At 37.6% G+C, this 19333-nt stretch overlaps 1 protein-coding gene across 9 annotated transcripts in view; it reads left to right on the top strand.

The window, feature by feature from the left end:
• The window catches only part of SLC4A4 (solute carrier family 4 member 4), a 496548-nt gene that overhangs the window by 318116 nt on the left and 159099 nt on the right, over window positions 1-19333 (top strand). For all 9 annotated transcript variants that reach the window (XM_017501628.2, XM_017501630.2, XM_017501627.2 and 6 more), the window contains one exon: window positions 1542-1618. In XM_017501628.2, the coding sequence (XP_017357117.1) occupies window positions 1542-1618 (77 nt within the window). The remainder of the gene's footprint in view (window positions 1-1541; window positions 1619-19333) is intronic.

Here is a 19333-nt window from a genome sequence, read left to right as displayed (position 1 = left end):
GCATTATTGGAGGGGCATTCAAGATTGTCCCTGGTATCTTTTGTATTGAGTGGACACTAGAAATCCAACACATGGCTCAAAGAAGAAATGTGTTCTTCAAAGAGTTTCTTTTAATTTTGCACATAAAGCACATTTTCAAATGTTGTTTTCCTTTGAATAATGCTCTGAGCTCAAATTTTCCTAGAATAAAACACCCAACCAGGTAAAAGATTTAAGAGATCTAGGCCATGCTTACTCGATGAAATGCAGCAGAGTGGAAAATATCCTGTCTGGCCAGTTCAAGGATATTATAATTTTTCTGATCTGGTAGTTAAAAGGAATGATATTATTTAAAGAGCTGCTGTTATATAGGCATTAGCTTATTAGGAGTAGATTTTAATCTTTTGTGAAATTATATGTAAAAGTTTCTATCTGAAGGAATTAAAGTCTGTAATCTAAAGAATTATTGGGAAGCAAGTGTGAAGCTATGCTAGAACTTTGGTGCTTCTTTTCAACCCTTGTCCTCTTGCTGTGAAGACCAGCCTGAGTCAGATCATTGAGGATTAAGGATGAATGCATTACTCAGCACCCTGCAGGAGTTGGGTCAAACATCTTGGCTTTGAAAAGTTAGTCTTTTTGCTTAGTAAGCCTAGAAATTTCAGGTACAACTGCAGAATGAAAGTTCAATATTTTGTTGATTAACATGGTCTACTTGAAAACAGCCTGTGGCTCTTCTGCATGCTTTTCCTCTCTATTCGTGTATGTTAGTGTCTTAAATCATTGAATGGGTTACCAGTGAACCATATTGACAGCTGCCATATGGTCAGGGAGATTGGTTCCGATGTAGTGTTCAGGATGACATCCATCCTTTCACTTGAAGAAGAGTTTTAACATGTTAAGGGGGAAAAGAGGATATGCTTATTTTATTCTGGGAAATGGGAGTTCGGAGAAGTAAGGGAGCCTGTGATAACTCTATTGAGGCACATAGTGAGGATTCTAGATCAGATGCCCACTAAGGAGAAATATTCTTGATCCAAGTGTTAGCCAGAGAAGGAAACACTTTGACCAAGGCTTTTCAGGTTGATCTGAGTGAGTGGCGTTCTAGGAAGGGCTGCCAAGGCCTGGGGGAGAGGAGGCCTGGGCCTGGCATCTGGGGTCAGCTCTGCTGAAGATGAGGAAACAGCTGGTCTCTGCAGGCAACAGGAAAAGGAAAGAAAACCAGGTATATTCACAAGTATGTAAAGGGCAATGACAGAGTGAACCAAACCTGGAGCAAAGTCATTTTTATGCTTATTGTCTTAGAAGTTTCTTTCAAAGTTTAGCTTATCTTCAAATTAAACCAGGCAATAAGTCCTAAACCAGGTATTTGGGATTTTACATACTTTACATTTAACTATGTTTGTACTCCAACCTGGCCTCTGGAAAACTCTTCAGAAGAATCCTAGAGTGGTTAAAACTATCATTTCCATTTCCATCATCATCTACTAGTGTTTATTAATTAGCCAAAGTCTTTGTGCTCTTGAAAACAAGTCTTTAATTAGCATTTACTTGTGTTTTTCCAGGTAGCCCAGCCATGACCCACAGGAATCTGACTTCCTCCAGTCTGAATGACATTTCTGATAAACCAGAGAAGGACCAGGTAAGCGAAATATTCTTGCTTCTTTGAAATGTAAGACAGCATATGTCTAAAAGATGCTGAGGAAGGATTGCAGGTGATGGTTGCCTCACTTAAAATGGACCTTTATGTACAGACAACAGTTTGCACCTTTCCTGGGAGAAGGAGAAGCAGTGTGTGAAGGGAGCTGGAATCAGAAGGAAAGAATTTGAGTCTACTTCAGCTGTTGCAGATGCATTCACTTGAGCAATTTAAGTCTTAGAGTAATAGTTAGCTTTAAAAAGTAGTAGTAATCTCTGCCTTCTGTTTATTCTAGGGATTAAGTGAGATAATTTATGAAAAAATATTTTGGTAAATTATGAAGAAATACTGGCCAGGCACAGTGGCTCACGCCTGTAATCCCAGCACTTTGGGAGGCTGAGGTGGGTGGATCAGTTGAGGCTAGGAGTTGGAGACCAGCCTGGCCAATGTGGCCAAACCCTGTCTCTACTAAAAACCCAAAAATCAGCCGGGTACAGTGTGCAGGCCTGTAATCCCAGCTACTCAGGAGGCTGAAGCATGAGAATTGCCTGAACCTGGGAGGCAGAGGTTGCAGTGAGGTGAGATGACACCATGGAGCTCCAGCCTGGGTGACAGAGGGAGATTTGTCTCCAGGAAAAAAAAAAAATGCTAAGAAACGCTGACATTGTTGTTAACTTTTGGGGGATACTGTAGGGAAAGATAATGACAGTTGTCTCACTAGCTATATATTTGTCTTTTAAAACATATAGTTGAATGAAGAGCAATCAGCTTTTGAATATCTGTTTGCTTTCTTTTGAAGAGAATATGGTATGAACTGGGCCATTTTTTTTCCAGCTGGGTAAATATCTGTGCAAGAAAATTATATTTTAAGAATATATAGTTTTTAAAATTGTATTTTAAGAATATATTGAAAAATGATTCCTAAATAAAAATATTTCAAAGTTTTGAAGAAATGAAAGCAGCATATTTAAAAAATCATGGAAATCCTAGACTCTTTCCCTAGGGTTGGAGGGGAAGTAGCATATATTGGAAAGAAGAAGGAATGTGAAGCAAGAAAATTTCATCTTGCTACTTATTCCAAAACTGGCTAGTTGTGTAATGATGGGCAGCAGTTTTGTTCTATGCTAAATGGAAGCTATGATACATAACTCACCTCAGAAAATCAAATATCTGATTCTTACTCTTTTAACTTGCCATTTTGTCTTTTGATATAGTAGAGTGTGATTCTATTTGGCTTCATGCTTGATATGCTGATTGTACAGTTAGCCCTCCATATCCATGGTTCTGCATCCATGGATTCAACCAACCATGGACAGAATGAAATAAAATTGTGTCTGTGCTGAGCATGTACAGACTTATTTTTCTTGCTGTTACTCTCTAATAAATCATAACAACCGTTTACATAGCATTTATATTGTATTAGGTATTATAAGAAATCTAGATCAATTTAAAGTGTTTAAGAGGATGTGTGTAGGTTATGTGCAAATAGTATGCCATTTTATATCAGGGACTTGAGCATTCTCCAATTTTGTTATCTGACGGAGGTCGTGGAAGCAATGCCCCACAGGTGCTGAGGGATGACTTGTTCTTTCCCTTTCTATCTTTTAAGTAGGTGGGTTTGAAGATTCCTCTTTTCACACTTTGCTGTTTTTAGTTTTTTTATATTTTTTTCCCAAAAACCCATATTCATGATGGTGTTCCTCTTTAACTGACAGCACTTGTAGTAGTGATAGAGGTTGATAGGCCTTGGTGAATTCTAAAAAGTATGGGAAGATTGTACATTCCATTCCATTCCATCCCCTCCCCTCCCCTCCCCTCCCCTCCCCTTCCCTCCCCTTCCCTCCCATCCCTTCCCCCCTCCCTCCCTCCCTCCCTTCCTTCCTTCCTTCCTTCTAGTATCGTCATCTCAGATCTGAATTGCTAGAAAAGCTATTGGAATTCATCCCTTGTCCTCATTTTCTCTCAATTCATCATGTTTTTTACATTGTTGTCCTCATTTTTCTACTCTAGATTAAAAACAAATAATGACTTCCTATCGTTTTAAGTTCAGGACTTCTTGATGACCTTTATGATGCTCTGAAATCTGATGTTATCTTCCTTATCTTCATTTCTTCATTTGTGTTCCCCAGAAGAGGGACCCTGTTTAGGTCAGGACTAATTACTTCCTCCTTCTTTACATTGAGATACATTCTTGACTCCTTGAGCTGCTCCTTATTCAGATGCTAATGGGAATTGTCACCTCCCTTACATCTGTCTACCTCTTGGAATGATCAGGAAGAAGAGCATTTAAATATGGGTACATTGGTAGATACCTACCTGTAGTGGAAAAAGGAGAACCCAGACCACTAGAAGTTTCCTTAAATCAATTTCACATACTTTGTCTCCATTCATTGTTTACCAACCCATGCTGATTATTTGTAAGGCTTGCCATGGGTCTTAATACTGGATAAAGCAGTGTAGTAATTAGGCTTAGGAATAAACTTGCTGATGGAGCTTTTGAGGGAGGCTTCTTTTATTAAGGGCAGCTCTCCTCTTGCCAGGAATGTGACAAGAAGCAGCTGGTAAATGCTGACAGAGAAATTTACTAACTTACTGGGTCTTTTCATATCTGGGCATATGTGGAAGAAATTTGATGGCTTAAGATGCACATTACATAAAATTTTGATTCCAGTAGTAGAAGAAGTATGTGGAACATTTTTTGTGAGTATTGATTTTGTTATAAGCCATAAGAATGGAGTCTTTAAAATCAGAATCCTCAGTGTATATCTCTAACATCTCATAGTCATCAAGGTTCATGTTAAGATGAAGCCAGGAGATTTTAATTTAGGAATGTTGTTCCTTTTTTTTTCAAAGCCAGCAAAGGAAGGTTGATGAATATATAATTATAAGAGCAACTATTAATCTAATTTGTATCTTATGACAGTAGCTATAGTTAATCCAATGAGTTCTTCAAAAGAGGAAGAAACTCCATTCTTTCTTCCTACCAGAGTTTGAAGAGAAGCTTTGTAACTAATCCATAATCTCTTCTACAACCAAAGGTTCAGGCACAGAAATCCAACTAACATTTTCAGTTTTTACACCTACTATTTTGGTAACTTCAAATACAAAAACTCCTGGATCATTTTAGGATAATAAAAAGGAAAGTGGATTTGCAAGTAAGATGAAGCTGTGGTAAACCCTGGCTTTTATTTTTTTTTAACTTGTTTTTTCTCTGTTTGAACAGGAAAAAAAAGGTTTCCAGGCTTATATTTGTGTTGAGAAAGTTTTTATAATTAATTAGCCAGTGTCCTGGAAGTGATCCTGGCAGTAAACTCAAATTTGTCTTGTGTGTTTGTCCAAGTTGGCCCCAAAAACTTCCATCCAAAAAAATTTCAGTTTTCCCCAAAAACTGAGATTTCTGATTGACTGATTATTCTGCCTGGATACAATTTGAATAGTTGTGATGGTGCCTTGCAACATACTGGAGCTATCTAACTTCTTAGTAGCACAAGGAATGGGCTTAATGTTCGGAGTTATGAAGAGGAACAGAATTGCTCTTTCTGACAGCTATATAGTGACAGAATTTTAGGGCATATTTTTTATGAGATTCTGTTTTGGGAAAACAGAAGAAACAAATCTGTGGGCTGCACTTTTTCTTTCTGGCTTTGCCAAGCTTATGTACTTATGATTTCAGTAGCGGCTGCTTTATTGAAAAATAGCTTAAAATAGTTAACAGCAGAAGAGCATAGCCAGAATTTAGGTGATTCAATGCTTCAACCATATTCCAACTTGGATGTTATATTTATTAAGCAGAAAAACACCTGTGGAGAAATAGATTTAAAAAATACATCTGGAGTTCATCTAGTTGTAAATCTACATAAATAATCTCTTCTATTTTGTTGCTATGGAGTGTTTCTTTTTTACATTATCTAATTATCATTTTTGATTATCTTTGATTTGTTTTTCCATTTCTTCTTATTCTTTTTCTGTTCTTTTAAAAATTTACATACATATGAGGTGGGTGCTTATCAAATACAGTGGTTTTAGTTTCAGTTTTCATGTGAACATGGATTCAGCTATGAGGATAAGAAAGAGCTTTTTCATCATTTTACCTCTTAGCTTTAACTCTTGTAGAAATACATTGCTTAGTGTGCAACGACTATAAAAAGGTTGACTTTTTCCAAGTTTATTAATAATACAATAACATCTCATAATTACATGTCCAACCTGAAGTGAAATTGTAGTCTGTAGACTGCAGTGGATACATTATGTAGAAATAGCCTGCAGATTCTCAAGGGGACTCTTGAGGTCCATATAACCTTGTAACTGCTTATCTGGTTATTATTTCTGTGGTATTCATTATTTAGCTAGCTAATCTGCGAATCTATTCCATAGATCTCATGGTGGAGTTTTACGTCAGGTTAATTCCTAAAGTATATTGTAATTTTTAGTACTGTCTATTGCTTATTATGTTTAAATATATTTGGCTGCCTTGATTCCTATGTTTGAAGCCTTGGTCTTTTAAGAAATAGATCTGAATTTAAATATTTTGTCAGAAAGTAAGAGGATGAAACCATTAAACCATGTATAAGTTTAAAGTTGCTAAGCCACAACTATCTTAAAATGAAATCTAGAAGGAAACATCCTATAATTGAACAACCCCTAATCCTTTTCTTGCATATACATGATAGCCCAGTCCTCTAAAATGACTTCTTCTCTTGATTTTGAACATATAGTTTCATCACAGGGCTCACATAAAGCTTCTCTTAGCATTAATAGTTATTTCATGCTTATAGTGAAGGAAACGTATGAAACCAACTCCTTTTCCTTTCCATGGCTCAGTCAAAAAATCCTGCAGTTCACACTGAATATGAGTGGTTTTACTTCACCTCTCAGAGGAGGTACAATGGCTAAGAAAGGTTCATGTTTTCTGAGGTTATAATAATTGTCGTAAGTATGTTTTCAGGGACCAGTGAGACATTGCTATGTCAGAGGAGCTCCAGATGGAATCACATCTGTGAAAACCTAAGAACAAAGGAATGTTGTGAGAAGGTAGTTATGGTCTTTTGAGGTCCTTAGTCACCACAGTTTTGGTGACTGGTGAGCGTCTCTCTGGCTCGGCAGCTACAGCTTTCCGTCAGCAGGGTGTCCCTGAGGGAACTTGTATGGCTTTGCTTATCTTTGGGCCCCTTTCACAGGGGAACAGCTTGTGCTTAGATAATTAGCAAAACATGTTTGTCATTGTCTTTTACCTCTCTACAATAAATTTGGGTTAAGATAGCTTCCTTTTCCCATTCTATGCTTCTCCCATAATCTTAAAGCTTAAACAGTTGACAGTTATTGGTAGGGTTTGAGAAGCATTGGTATTAATACTGATTTAAAGAAGGTATATGTTTTAAGATTGGGACAGCTGCATCTCTGCATTTGTTAATATACTTTCTTAAACAGTATTTGTCTGGAACAGAAAACTAGCACTCGTTTAGGCCAGGTTTTGCGTCAGCTTTAAAATGAAGCAGATGAGCGTATATGAAGTAAACTGAACTCTGTCTTGTGTATTCATTTAGGAAAAAAGGAGCCTTTTGTGAAATTTAGAGCTTTGGTTTTAAGTGACTGAAGCTACAATAAATTTGAATTCCTAAATCACCCCATCACTGAATGTAGCTGTGATATGAATTCATTCATTCATTCAAAATGTATATTCTGTGCTAGGAAATGTTCTTAGTTGTGGGTTCCATAAGTGAATGAAACAGATACATCTTTTGACTCAGGGAACTTCCATACTTTTGGGAAGAGACAGACAGTAAACAAGAAAAACAAGTAAATATGTAGGGTAATTTTACATAATGAAAACTGCTATCTTGAAAATAAAGCAGGGTATGTGGAGAGGTACAGGAAAACTATTTTAGGGTAAGAGGGTTAGCTAGTGAGGAGAGGATCTGGAGAGAGAGGTTTCAAGGCTGAGCAAAAAGCAAGAGTAGAGTCCTAAGGCAGAAATGAAGATGGTGTATTCAAGAAACAGGAAAAAAATGTCTTAAGTGGCTGGAGCAAATGTTGCAGGTGTGCAGCAGTAGATAAGGTCAGGAAAATATGCAGGAGGACCTTTTTATTTTATTCTAAGTACAGTGAGATACTCTTAGGATTTTTACCTAGAGAGTTGCATGCTTTGATTTGCATTTTAAAAAGCTCACTGGAGATACAATGTGATAGGATGGAGGAATTTGCCAATGTTTTGGATCATCTGGTGTTATTCCTGTATTAAGTACTGTATGAGTACCCTGGTGCATTAAAATGAGAGCTCACAGACTCATAGGAGCCCATTTCTTAATGTGTTAGCCATAGCCATTAAGACCTTATTACTATCAGCAAAGGAAGTTCTTCTGTGCCATAGAAATATTGTAAGAAAGAAAAAGAGTTTCATAGTTAAAAGGTCATCCATGTACTGTTAATTATATTACATTATTAATTAGTAAATATTATTGAAATATTTAATGCACTAGAAATGGGTGTAGGCCACGAATAATAGTGAGATTGAATTTTGAGTAATTATATCTGCACCTGTGGTCCTTTTGATGTTACTGTTGGCTAACATCAGGCATGCCACCTGGCTAATGACACATGACTCATGAAACCTTCACTGGAGGCCTTGCTAGAGGAATGGTGACAGGAAACCGTCTTAGTTTTTATGGTTCAAAAAGGAGCATCAGGATTTGTAGGAACAGGACAGCACAGCCAAAAAAGGGTTTCTGTGCCACATTCTTACCTGCCCCTATGAAAGAATTGGACTCCAGTAGCACTGCATCCCTGTATTCGACATTTAACAAAAGAAATTGTAGCTATTATATATCATAATAAACTGACAATTTTACATTTGATGTCACTTTTTTTCTCTTTTCAATATGTATCATTCTGCCAGTATGCCAATACCAGGTATATACTTAGAATATATTTCAGAGAACAGTAGCATGCTGTCAACAATAATCTGTGATGAAGGTATACTCTCACATCACAAGTTACATACGTCTGACAAAGTCTTCATAAAAGAAATGAGTATTTTTTTTGGAAGTGGCAAACTGTTACAAAACCAGAAAACAGCAGTACCTTGTGATAAACACTCTTAAGAGTACAGTTTTAAAAACTTTATAGTAATTGTAAATATATACATGAATCATTCTTGAATTTTTTTCTTTTTGAGACAGAGTCTCACTCTACTGGCCAGGCTGGAGTACAGTGGCATAATCTGAGCTCACTGCAGCCTCTACATCTTGGCCTTAAGATATCTTCCCATCTCAGCCTCCCAAGTAGTGGGGACTACAGGTGTGTACCACCTGCCCAGCTAATGTGTGTATATGTGTGTGTGTGTGTGTGTGTGTGTGTGTGTGTATACATTTTTATATATATATAGAAATTTTTTTTTTTTGGAAAGATGCACTTTTGCCATGTTGCTCAGGGTGGTCTTGAATTTCTGGGCTCAAGCAATCCGCCTGCCTTGGCCTCCCAAAGTGCTGGGATTATAAGCGTGAGCTACTATGCCCAGCCCATGGAATCATTCTTTACTTACTATAGTAACATGTTATTATCCACAATATTTTTTAAAACTTTAGAATTTTCTGATTCAAAATACACAACAATGCTGTCAAATTTAAACAAGGCAAAAACGAACAACATAAAAAGTGAAAAGTCTTAAATTTGAATCCTTCAAAATAACTGCCGTTAGCAGTTTGATGTTGAGTCTAATGAACTTTTCTGATACATGAATACTTATATATTTATATATAGATAATAAAAAATGGGATTGTATTTTTCTAAAATTTGATTTTTTTTAAACTAACAATATCATGGATACCTACCTTATCCTTAAAGGCCATATAGTGTATATGAATCATATTTTATTGAAAGTCTTCTATGACTAGATATGAGTTATTTTTAATTCTCTGCTGTACAAATAAGCCTTTAAGAAGTACCCTTATTGTAATTTTTCTCCATTCTTTCAGGAGTATTTCTGGAGGAGAAATTTTTATAAGTGGAATTGCTGGATTACTGTGTATTGCAAATTTAATTACCTTCCCAAAAGATTATAGGAGTTGTGTCCTAGATCTCTTGAACACTTTATTAAATCCTCTTCCACTGCTAAGATACTATTTGTCGGTCAGATTTGAGTTTATTCTTTATATTTCACTCCACTAAAAGCTTAGTGACTCAAAGTGAAAAGAATCTCAGTATCTAGGATTTGCCTCCCAACTCACTTTGGGGGCTTATGTCAGAAGCTTAAAGTATAGAAATAAAAACTGGGTTTATTTTCCTGGTCTAATTTGATGTCTGAGCTAGCTAATCACTCATATTCTGAAGTAAGGAGGTGAAAAGTGTAGTGGCCGTAGACTTGGCCACCTGTCCATTTCTTCTTGCTTTGACTGAAGATGTTGCTGTTTCCATCTCTGAGAAGGCTTCTCAGGCTCTGTGAGAATTTCCTTGGCAACAAACAAATGGCTTCATCTCAAGAGCCCTTCTTGGTGGTCAGCATTTGGAACAAAAAGAAAAATTACAAAAGGAGTTGGACAAATGTTCCCTTTGAACATTATTCAACACATTTGCAGCTTGGAGCTACATTTCCTTCCTTTCCTGCTCCCAACCCCCAAGAGAATTTTAAGCGAACATACATCTAGACTGTACAGTTAGTTAAATAAAAAGCTTATATCTCATCTGGAGTGCTAGATTAGGAGCTTTGAAGGAGTGTTGTTAACTGAAATGGCTAATAAAAAGATCAGCCAACAATTTTTTTTAACATGTTGGGTCATATTTGCAGATTCTACCACTCCCCAATTTCCCTCTCAGTAGGGAATCTCTGCAGAGTAAATTTATGAAGAGGTCACACCATGGGAGGAAGCTTTTCCTGTTCTTTAGAAAGAGAAGAGCTTCTCACTGTTCCTAGCTCACTTGTCTGATTGATCCGGTGGCTAGTTGATTTTGTGTGCCTCAGCAGAATCTCATGACCTTATCAGTCACCAGCAGAGCTTCCTGATTTCTCCATGTGTTACCCACCAATGGGCTGGTTTCACTCCCTAGAACTGAACTGAAATGAAAACAACAATTCTTCTTCTTTTTTTTTTTTTTTTTTTTGCCACCATGTTAAAAGGGCAGCAGTAATGTTTTCTACAGTCTGAAAGCCAGTGATTAATCATGCCAAGATGACATTCCTCCCTAATCAATGTTCCATGAATACACATATAAGAGGGAAGTAACTGAGTCATTGCATAGGGAGTGATTGTAAGCTTTGAACCTCAAAATTATCTGTACTGTTGATCACTCGGTAGCTCTATCTGATAGTATTGAGTCTATTTCTATGTAAGCAATAATTAACAACTGGCATAGTTTGGACACCTACTTACAACTAATGCTTTGGGGTTGGTAATGGCAACTCTATTTTATATATTGGCAAACTTGAGGCATGAAGAGATTAAGTAATTTCCCTAAAGTTAAATAGCATTTAAGTGGTAGAGGTGCATTCTGATCCTAGCGCCTCTGCTCTTAGTCAGTATAATGAGTTCTGCCTGGTTGGATTAGTGTCTTTTTAGGTCCCTGAAAGCTACAGTGGAACAGACAGATGTTCAATCAATGTTTCTGGCGTTTGGTTTGTCTTTGAGGGACACATCATGCTGAATAGGCTAATTACCAGAATTACTATTAAAAAATGAATAATTAAAAAAATTTAAAGGTCTTATGGTGACTGCATGGATGTTTCTGTTGCCACAGTGATTAAAATACTCAATGTTATGTGCAGATACTGTAGATGTGATTGGTGGAGGTCAGTGAAAAAAGACTGATGTAATAAAAAAAGTATAATATATGATCTCAGATTGTGAGTTTATATCTTAGTTGATTATTCACACCAAATAAACTGTGGTGCTGATGGTAAAGTGCAAGACAACTCTGTGGCCAAAGCCGTCAGTCAAAGAGAAACCAGGGACTTTAGAAGCATCTTTCCATTCTAGAGAACAAAAATAACAGAAGAAAAGAGTTTTAACCAAATTAAACATTCTTCCTTTGTTAAAAGGTTAGGTAAGAGATGAGAGAAATAAATTGGAATGCAGCTATCTAGAGTTTAACAATACAAGTAAAAGGCTTAGTTCATCTAATACATGGAAAATATTAAAGCTTTTAGAATTATTTGGAATAATGGCCTAAAACTTTCCAAATTAGAGGAAATACAACATTTGAATGTTATTTTTTTTTGTAGTTAGTGTCATGTGTAGAATTAGTAATAGTAGATTAGCTAGTTGACTTGTCCACAGACCACCTGAGTAGAAAGTTACAACACACTTGATTTACAGATCTTCACTTGTGCTTTGCTAAACTCCAAGGTTCTTTGACTTCAGGGCTGCTAAATATTCATTTTCACTCTAGGTAGAGTCAACTCTAGTTCATTCAGTCTGATAAATACACATCATTATAACCTTAACATTTTTTTCTGGTACGATGAAAAAGTTATTATTCAACTTTTTTATTAGTCTGATCATAGGAACAGCTTTGAAGACTTAACCATGGTAAACCTTAACTCTTCTGAACTTCAATTTTCTGATTCATAATACAGATATTATACTTCAGTCTGAACTGCTTTTTCTACTGAGTTGTTTTGTGAAAAGGAAAATACTTAATACACTTCAAAATATTACACAAATCTTTGCCGTCATTGCCATTTTCATTATTTAAATGGGCTACTGCTTTTTTATTTTTGGTTTTGTTTTGCAGTAAGATTTGGTGGGATGAAAGTCCATTTCATTTAGATATCATTCCTTATTTTGAAAATTTGCATTGTTAATTTGGCTATTTGGAGTTCATGCTCTTAACTTCTGCACTATACTGCTCTATCCACACTCTAATGTAATGTATGTCTGATTGTTATTCCATGAATGTTATTGCATTCACATTACTACTTTTGGACCCAAATTTCTCTTTTTCTCTCTACTTTTCCAAGTCTTACCTTTACTACAAAACTTGTCAAGTGGTGCTTTTCCTTATATCCATCCTTGACTATTCCAGCTGATGTTAATTACTCTTGTCTTGAATTTGTAATACTATCTAATACTTATTATTTTCATCACTGATATGATTTGGCTGTATCCTCACCCAAATCTCACCTTGCATTGTATCTCTCAGAAATCCCACATCTTATGAGAGAGACCCTGATGGAGGTAATTGAATCATGGGGCCAGTCTTTCCCTTGCTATTTTCATGATAATGAATAAGTCTCACAAGAGCTGATGGGTTTATCAGGGGTTGCTTTTGCTTCTTCCTCATTTTCTTTTGCTGCCACCATGAAAGAAGTGCATTTTGCCTCCCGCCATGATTCTGAGGCCTCCCAGCTATGTGGAACTGTAAGTCCAATTAAATCTCTTTTTCTTCCCAGTCTTGGGTGTATCTTTACAGCAGCATGAAAATGAACTAATATAATATAATAAACTGACACCAGAAGTGGGGTGTTGCTGAAAAGATGGTAACAGGCAGAGGTTGGAACAGTTTGGAGGGCTCAGGAGAAGACAGGAAAATGTGAGAAAGTTTGGAACCTTACAGGGACTTGTTGAATGGCATTGACAAAAATGCTGATAGTGATATGAAAAATAAGGTCCAGGCTGAGGTGGTCTCAGTTGAAGATGTGTAACTTGTTAGGAACTGGAGCAAAGGTGACTCTTGTTACATTTTAGCAAAAAGGCTAGAGGCATTTTGCCCCTGCCCTAGAAATTTGTGGAACTTTGAACTTGAGAGAGGTGATTTAGGGTATCTGGCAGAAAAAATTTCTAAGCAGCAAAGCATTCAAAAGCTGACTTGGGTGCTGTTAAAAGCATTCCATTTTTAAAGGGAAACAGAGCATAAATGGTCAGAAAATTTGCAGCCTGACAATGAAGGAGAAAAGAAAAACCCAGTTTTTGAGGAGACATTCAAGCCAGCTGCAGAAATTTGTATGAGTAGCAAGGAGCCTAATGTTAATCCCGAAGACCATGGGAAAATGTCTCCAGACCATGTCAGAAACCTTCATGGGAGCCCCTCCCATCACAGGCCCAGAGGCCCCATAGGAAAAAGTGGTTTTCTGGGCCAGGCCCAGGGTCCCCATGCTGTGTGCACCCTAGGGACTTGGTGCCTTGTGTCCTGGATGCTCCAGCTGTGGCTGAAAGGGGCTAAAGTAGAGCTCAGGCGGGCTTCAGAGGGTAGAAGCCCTAGCCATGTCAGCTTCCACATGGTGTTGAGCCTGCGGGTGCATAGAAGTCAAGAATTAAAGTTTGGGAACCTCTGCCTAGATGTCAGATGTATGGAAATGCCTGGATGCCCAGGCAAAAGTTTGCTGCAGGGTGGGGCCCTTATGGAGAACCTCTGCTAGTCCAGTGCAGAAGGGAAATGTGTGATTGGAGCCCCCACACTGAGTCTCTACTGGGGCACTGCCTATTGGAGCTGTGAGAAGAGGGCCACCATCCTCCAGACCTCAGAATGGTAGATCCATTGGCAGCTTGCACTGTGTGTCTGGAAAAGCTGCAGACACTCAGCACCAGCTCATGAAAGCAGCCAGGAGGGAGGCTGTACCCTGCAGAGCCACAGGGGTGGAGCTGCTGAAGACCATGGGAACCCACCTTTTGCATCAATGTGACCTGGATGTGAAAACTGGAGTCAAAGGAGATCATTTTAGAGCTTTAAAATTTGACTGCCCCACTGGATTTTGGACTTGCACAGGTGCTGTAACTCCTTTGTTTTGGCCAGTTTCTTGTATCTAGGAAGTAACTAGCTTGCTTTTGATTTTACAGGCCCATAGGCGAAAGGGACTTGCCTTGTCTCAGATGAAACTTTGGACTGTGGACTTTTGGGTTAATGCTGAAATGAGTTAACATTTTGGAGAACTGTTGGGAATACATTTTCAATATTAGAGAAGTTCAAGAGAAAGGCAGTTGGAAAATAGAACATTAGAGTGGTTTTTTTTTTGTTTGTTTTTGCTTTTGTTTTGGAATAGATCTGAATTTAGAATGATTCCCCATTAATTAGTTTCCTCATTTACAGGCAAATTTTATATTGGTGGTATTCTCTTCCCCTCTCCTTTCTTGAAAATAACAAGCCACTAGCCAGCCTGTGGTAGTGCATTAATAATTTTTACGTTGATATAAACCATTGTGATTTTTTAAAGTTGAGACTGTAGAAAGCTGACAAAGCACTGTGGGCACATATAGCAAATGTAAGACAGGCTTTTGTGCTGAAGGAGTGTATGGGAAATGTCACTCATGGCTTATAACCATTTGATGACTACCTGTTGCCTTTATGATAAAGCCCAGAATCCTTGGCATGACCTTCCAAGACCTGCATTATCCTGCCTGGTGTCCAAAGCTGATGTGCCAAGTTTTCTCCCTTCTTGACTTTACTCCAGCCAGTTTCACTAACATGCCAGTCTCCTTCCCGCCTTTGGGTTTTTGAACATGCTGCTTTTCTTCACTGAAATGCTCTTCTTTGCTCAGGCAACTGGTGTTTGCCCATTATTTCTCTGTAAATGTCACCTTTTCAGGGAAGTTTTCTGTGACACACCCCTGCCCCCAGTCTTGGCTAGGGGCTGCTGTTATAAGCTCTTACTGCACATTATGCTTTTCTACCATGACACCGTCCACAACTGTCATCAAATAGTTGCTTATTTTAATTTTTGGCTAAGTGTTTGTCTTCACAAATAGGCCATTGGCTTCAGAATTGGAGAAATGATGTCCAGCAATCTATAGTTCATGGACCATAGCTTGCCGGTAATTTGGTTTTGTATGGCTGGCAAACTCAGCATGGTTACAGTTTTAAAGAGCTGTTAAAGAAAAAAAAAAGAATAAGTGACAGATACTACATGTTTGCCCATAAAGTCTAAAATATTTACTGTTTGGTCTTTCACAGAAAAAGTTTGCTAATCTATGGTCTTAAGTTGTTGCTATACATGTTGAGTAGAAAAATATAAGTGTATTTATATACTATGTTTTCTTTTCTGAGCAGGGCACTTCATTGTAGTGTGGCATCTATAGGGCCTAGTGATGTTGCTGTGAGCACTTTGACAGACTGAGAGCTGCATGAACATCAGAGGGTTCTTAGCTGGATAAACAACTATACTCAAAGTGTATTGATTAATAGCTAGTGTAAAAGTGGGAGAGGTTTCTAATGCCATGGCACTTTTTAGCTTGTATTGCTCTGCTAAACAAATTTATTAGCAATTTAGATTAAGACAATACATTATTATGAGATTTTCAAATGACACAAAACTGACAAAGTTGGCCATCTAAAAATTAAGTAATATAATTAAGATGAAGAATGATCTTGACAAGCTTGAAACCACAGGAATTTCACAAGAATAAGATAAACCATATAAGTTCTAAATCTGAAGTGAATAAGAGCATGAAAAATTACTATTTTATTTGGACAGAGAGTTTATGACTTTCAACAGATTTAGACTCTTCAAAGGTGTCAATTATTCAGAAATAGTTGAGGAGATGTAGTTATAGTAACAGTGTAGTGAGATACCTGGACACTAACCTAAGAAGAATAATAGAAGTAACTCATCCAAAACTTTTAGAGATGAGAAGCCTTAAAGGGTATAAAGCTCATGAAAGTTGCCTTCCAGTGAGAGAGAATAGATTTATTGTTTTTTCTCCAGATATAAAATTGCAATAACAGATGGATGTTTCGTGGAAGCAGATTTGATTTCAATATAAGGATGAATTATATAGGAAATTGAGCTTTGTCACTAATGTTTACATGTACTTTTTAAAGTCCTTCTTTGCACTTAAATGCTACAGTAGGTATCAGGACTACAAAAATGGGCAGTGCACAATCCCTGCTCTCTAGGAGGTCTCATTATAGACTGTGAGATGAATCGGTAAGTAATGTAGGATGTTAGATGTCCTAGCACAGAGAAGGAAGTATGAATTTTGTCAGGAACTGCGGAGTGGGCAGAGGTGACTTTGAACTTACTCTTGAGTTGATGCTCCTTCTTTCACAGTAATGTTCCAGAAGACTATGTGTTAGGAATATATTCATTGAGCGGGATATCATAAACTAGTCAGTCTTGAAATAATTTGAAGACTTTGTGATTTATTGAATGTCAAATGGCCCACAGCACCTAGGAATTCAAAAATAAGAAGCTGACTTTGGGCTGGAACTTAGAACAAAGGAGTAAAGATGTCTCAGGTCAATATGTCAATTAAGTAACCATAACCTACTGGTGGCTCATTCAGAAGCCCCCACATACAGATGAAGAACCTCTCGGCCAAACTTCCATGTAGTTGTTGCCTGCCTTTGTGTCAGAGCCTTACTTTCCTCCTGATTCCTTTTTCCTGTTTCTTCAGTATTTTTATTGTTCTAATTTGGTGCATATTCTGATACCTCCGTGAAGGGTATGTTAAAAAAAATCTGCCAAATAAATAATAGCGTGACTACTACAGATTTAATTGTAGCTATACAGCTGCCTGTTTGAAGTGTTCTGCTGGGGCCATATGTTCACTTGTGTATCTCAGCCCTGGAAGGACCTGGTTTAAATGTTTCCCAGCTGATCGTATTGAATTCTCAAAGAACTGCTAGCAGTCATTTTTGGAAGTCAATAGATTGTGTATTTTACCTCAACTGTCTTTCTGCAAATGGATGTTTTATTGACAATTTCTTATTAGATCCCAAGTAATCAGATACTAAAGCACTCATCCAGACAGGTCTTAAGAACGATGTCTACTTGTCAGTTTTACAGGCTGATTTTTGTCATTGTATTTGATGTGCTAAGTGAAAAGCACTTCTGCATTTAAGCACTTTCCCTCAGTGGTTTTTTTGAGAAAAAAAAAAAAGTTTTTTAGTGGATGATTCTTTTAATTGTTTTCTGTCCCAGTGGTATGGTGGTAGCAGAAATGGAGGAGGACTTGGGAAAGGGTGCTTGCTACTGTTCTCAGAGTATAACCTTGAACATGTATTTAGCTTCTCTGGTCCTCAGGAGGGCCAAGACTGAGCCCTTTGAGATCTCTTCCAGTTCCAAAATTCTGTGATTCAGAATTAGCTGGGGAACATGCTCTTGCCAGTGAAATGCATCTGGAGGAGACAGGTGGTTGTTCCTTTTCCCACTATGGTAGTATATGTATCTCTTCCCTTTTTTGCTTAGCCCAAATTTCCCATTTCTTGAGCCACAAAAATCTTTCAATATGAACTCTGTTTAGAGGTCAAAGCCTCGTAGAGTAACAGAGCTGTAGCCATTCTTACATACGTTTTCAGTGCATGGACTGTCTAGTACAGTGTTTCCTAAACTTTTCTCATGTCAAGGATCCACTTGAGCTTATGCTTTAACCGGAAAAACACACAATAAATATGGAGGACAAAAGGTTGCGTGTAATTTTCAGGTGCCCATGCACTTCCCGGATCCCCATCAGCCAACCTTAAGAACCATTGCTCAGTGCTTCTATAAGAGCCCTGGCTTTTCTTTTTTGTTCTGAGTGAAGGGAACTTCAGGTGAGGTTGAGAACAGTGAAGTAGAGGGCCCAAGCCCTGAAGCACCAGCCTGAGCTTTAAACGGTGCCAAGAGCAGAGAGCTTTGCTGGGTTCATAAACTACACTGGGGTGGAGCAAGGGTGGGAGAAGCAATGGAAAGTGTTTTTTCAGTTTCTGTACAAGATAGGCCATTCTGGATAAGTATTTGTCAATCCATTAACTTTTATTTATTTATTTATTATTTTCAAAGTATTAACTTCTAACTCTTAGTTGCCTACATTACCTCTGATTATTCTACCCTTCACCACGCATGCCTTGAACTTTTTAAGAGAGAAGTCGATGTTTTCTTATGAGTTACCCCAACTGGGGTATGTGCAGAAGACAATGCACATGAAACGATTCCCTTTAAACTATATTTTTATTTTTCTTGATGACACTAGCCCCACAATTTTTTTTAAAATTTGTTTATTTATTTTGACTTCATATGGTTGTTCCTTCTATAACCTTTCTTTCCTAATGGCAGCTGGAGTTTGTGGGGCAGGAAGAATAAAAGAAACCCTGTGTTTAGGATCTTTCTTTTTGGGGTAGGAGAGGAAAGACTATTAACAGATAATGCTTTTTAGATAACGATAGGTAGGGCAAAAGTTAGAAATAAAGCATTTCATTTTAAAACAAAGTGTTCCTGCTGAAAATAGTCATTCAAGGACAATGGTGTCATTCTGAGGGAATGCAGATAGTTAAAATGGGTACAGTTATCCTGAGGAATTATATTTGTTTTACAGTGTAGTTGCACTGAACCACCCACACTCACCTCAGCCTTCAGTTCATTTTGCAGCTTTAGCATGGGAAGCTCTCTCTGCAACCTTCCCAAGCTAAAATGCATGCATCTGTACACTTGGTAGAATGAACTTTCTTAGGGAGGTACTTTGTGGATAATATGTTTTTAAGTCTATGATACAAACTGAGAGAAGAAATTTCTTCTTAAAGTTCAAATGATTGCATGTCTGAATTAAATGTGGTGGCAATCTAGGTGTATTTTACTTTATTCCCTTGGGAGAGAAAAATTTCGTTTTTGCCAATCACCTCTTCCCCCCTTTCTAGGATTATATTAGAACTCGAATGTGATTATAATTATTGGTACCATTTATTGACTATTTCAGGTACTGTGCTAGGAGCGTTTACCTGTATCATGTTGTGTATTATCCTCAACCCTACTTTACAGATGAGCACGCTAAATGTAGAAGATAACTTTGTGGTCTTCTCAGCAACTGTGGCATAGGTTAA

This window comes from Cebus imitator, unplaced genomic scaffold, assembly GCF_001604975.1.
Source record: "Cebus imitator isolate Cc_AM_T3 unplaced genomic scaffold, Cebus_imitator-1.0 Scaffold283, whole genome shotgun sequence".
NCBI classification, from domain to species: domain Eukaryota; kingdom Metazoa; phylum Chordata; class Mammalia; order Primates; family Cebidae; genus Cebus; species Cebus imitator.
The sequence above is the reverse complement of the archived record's forward strand: the minus strand, read 5'-3'. Positions and strand labels throughout refer to the sequence as shown.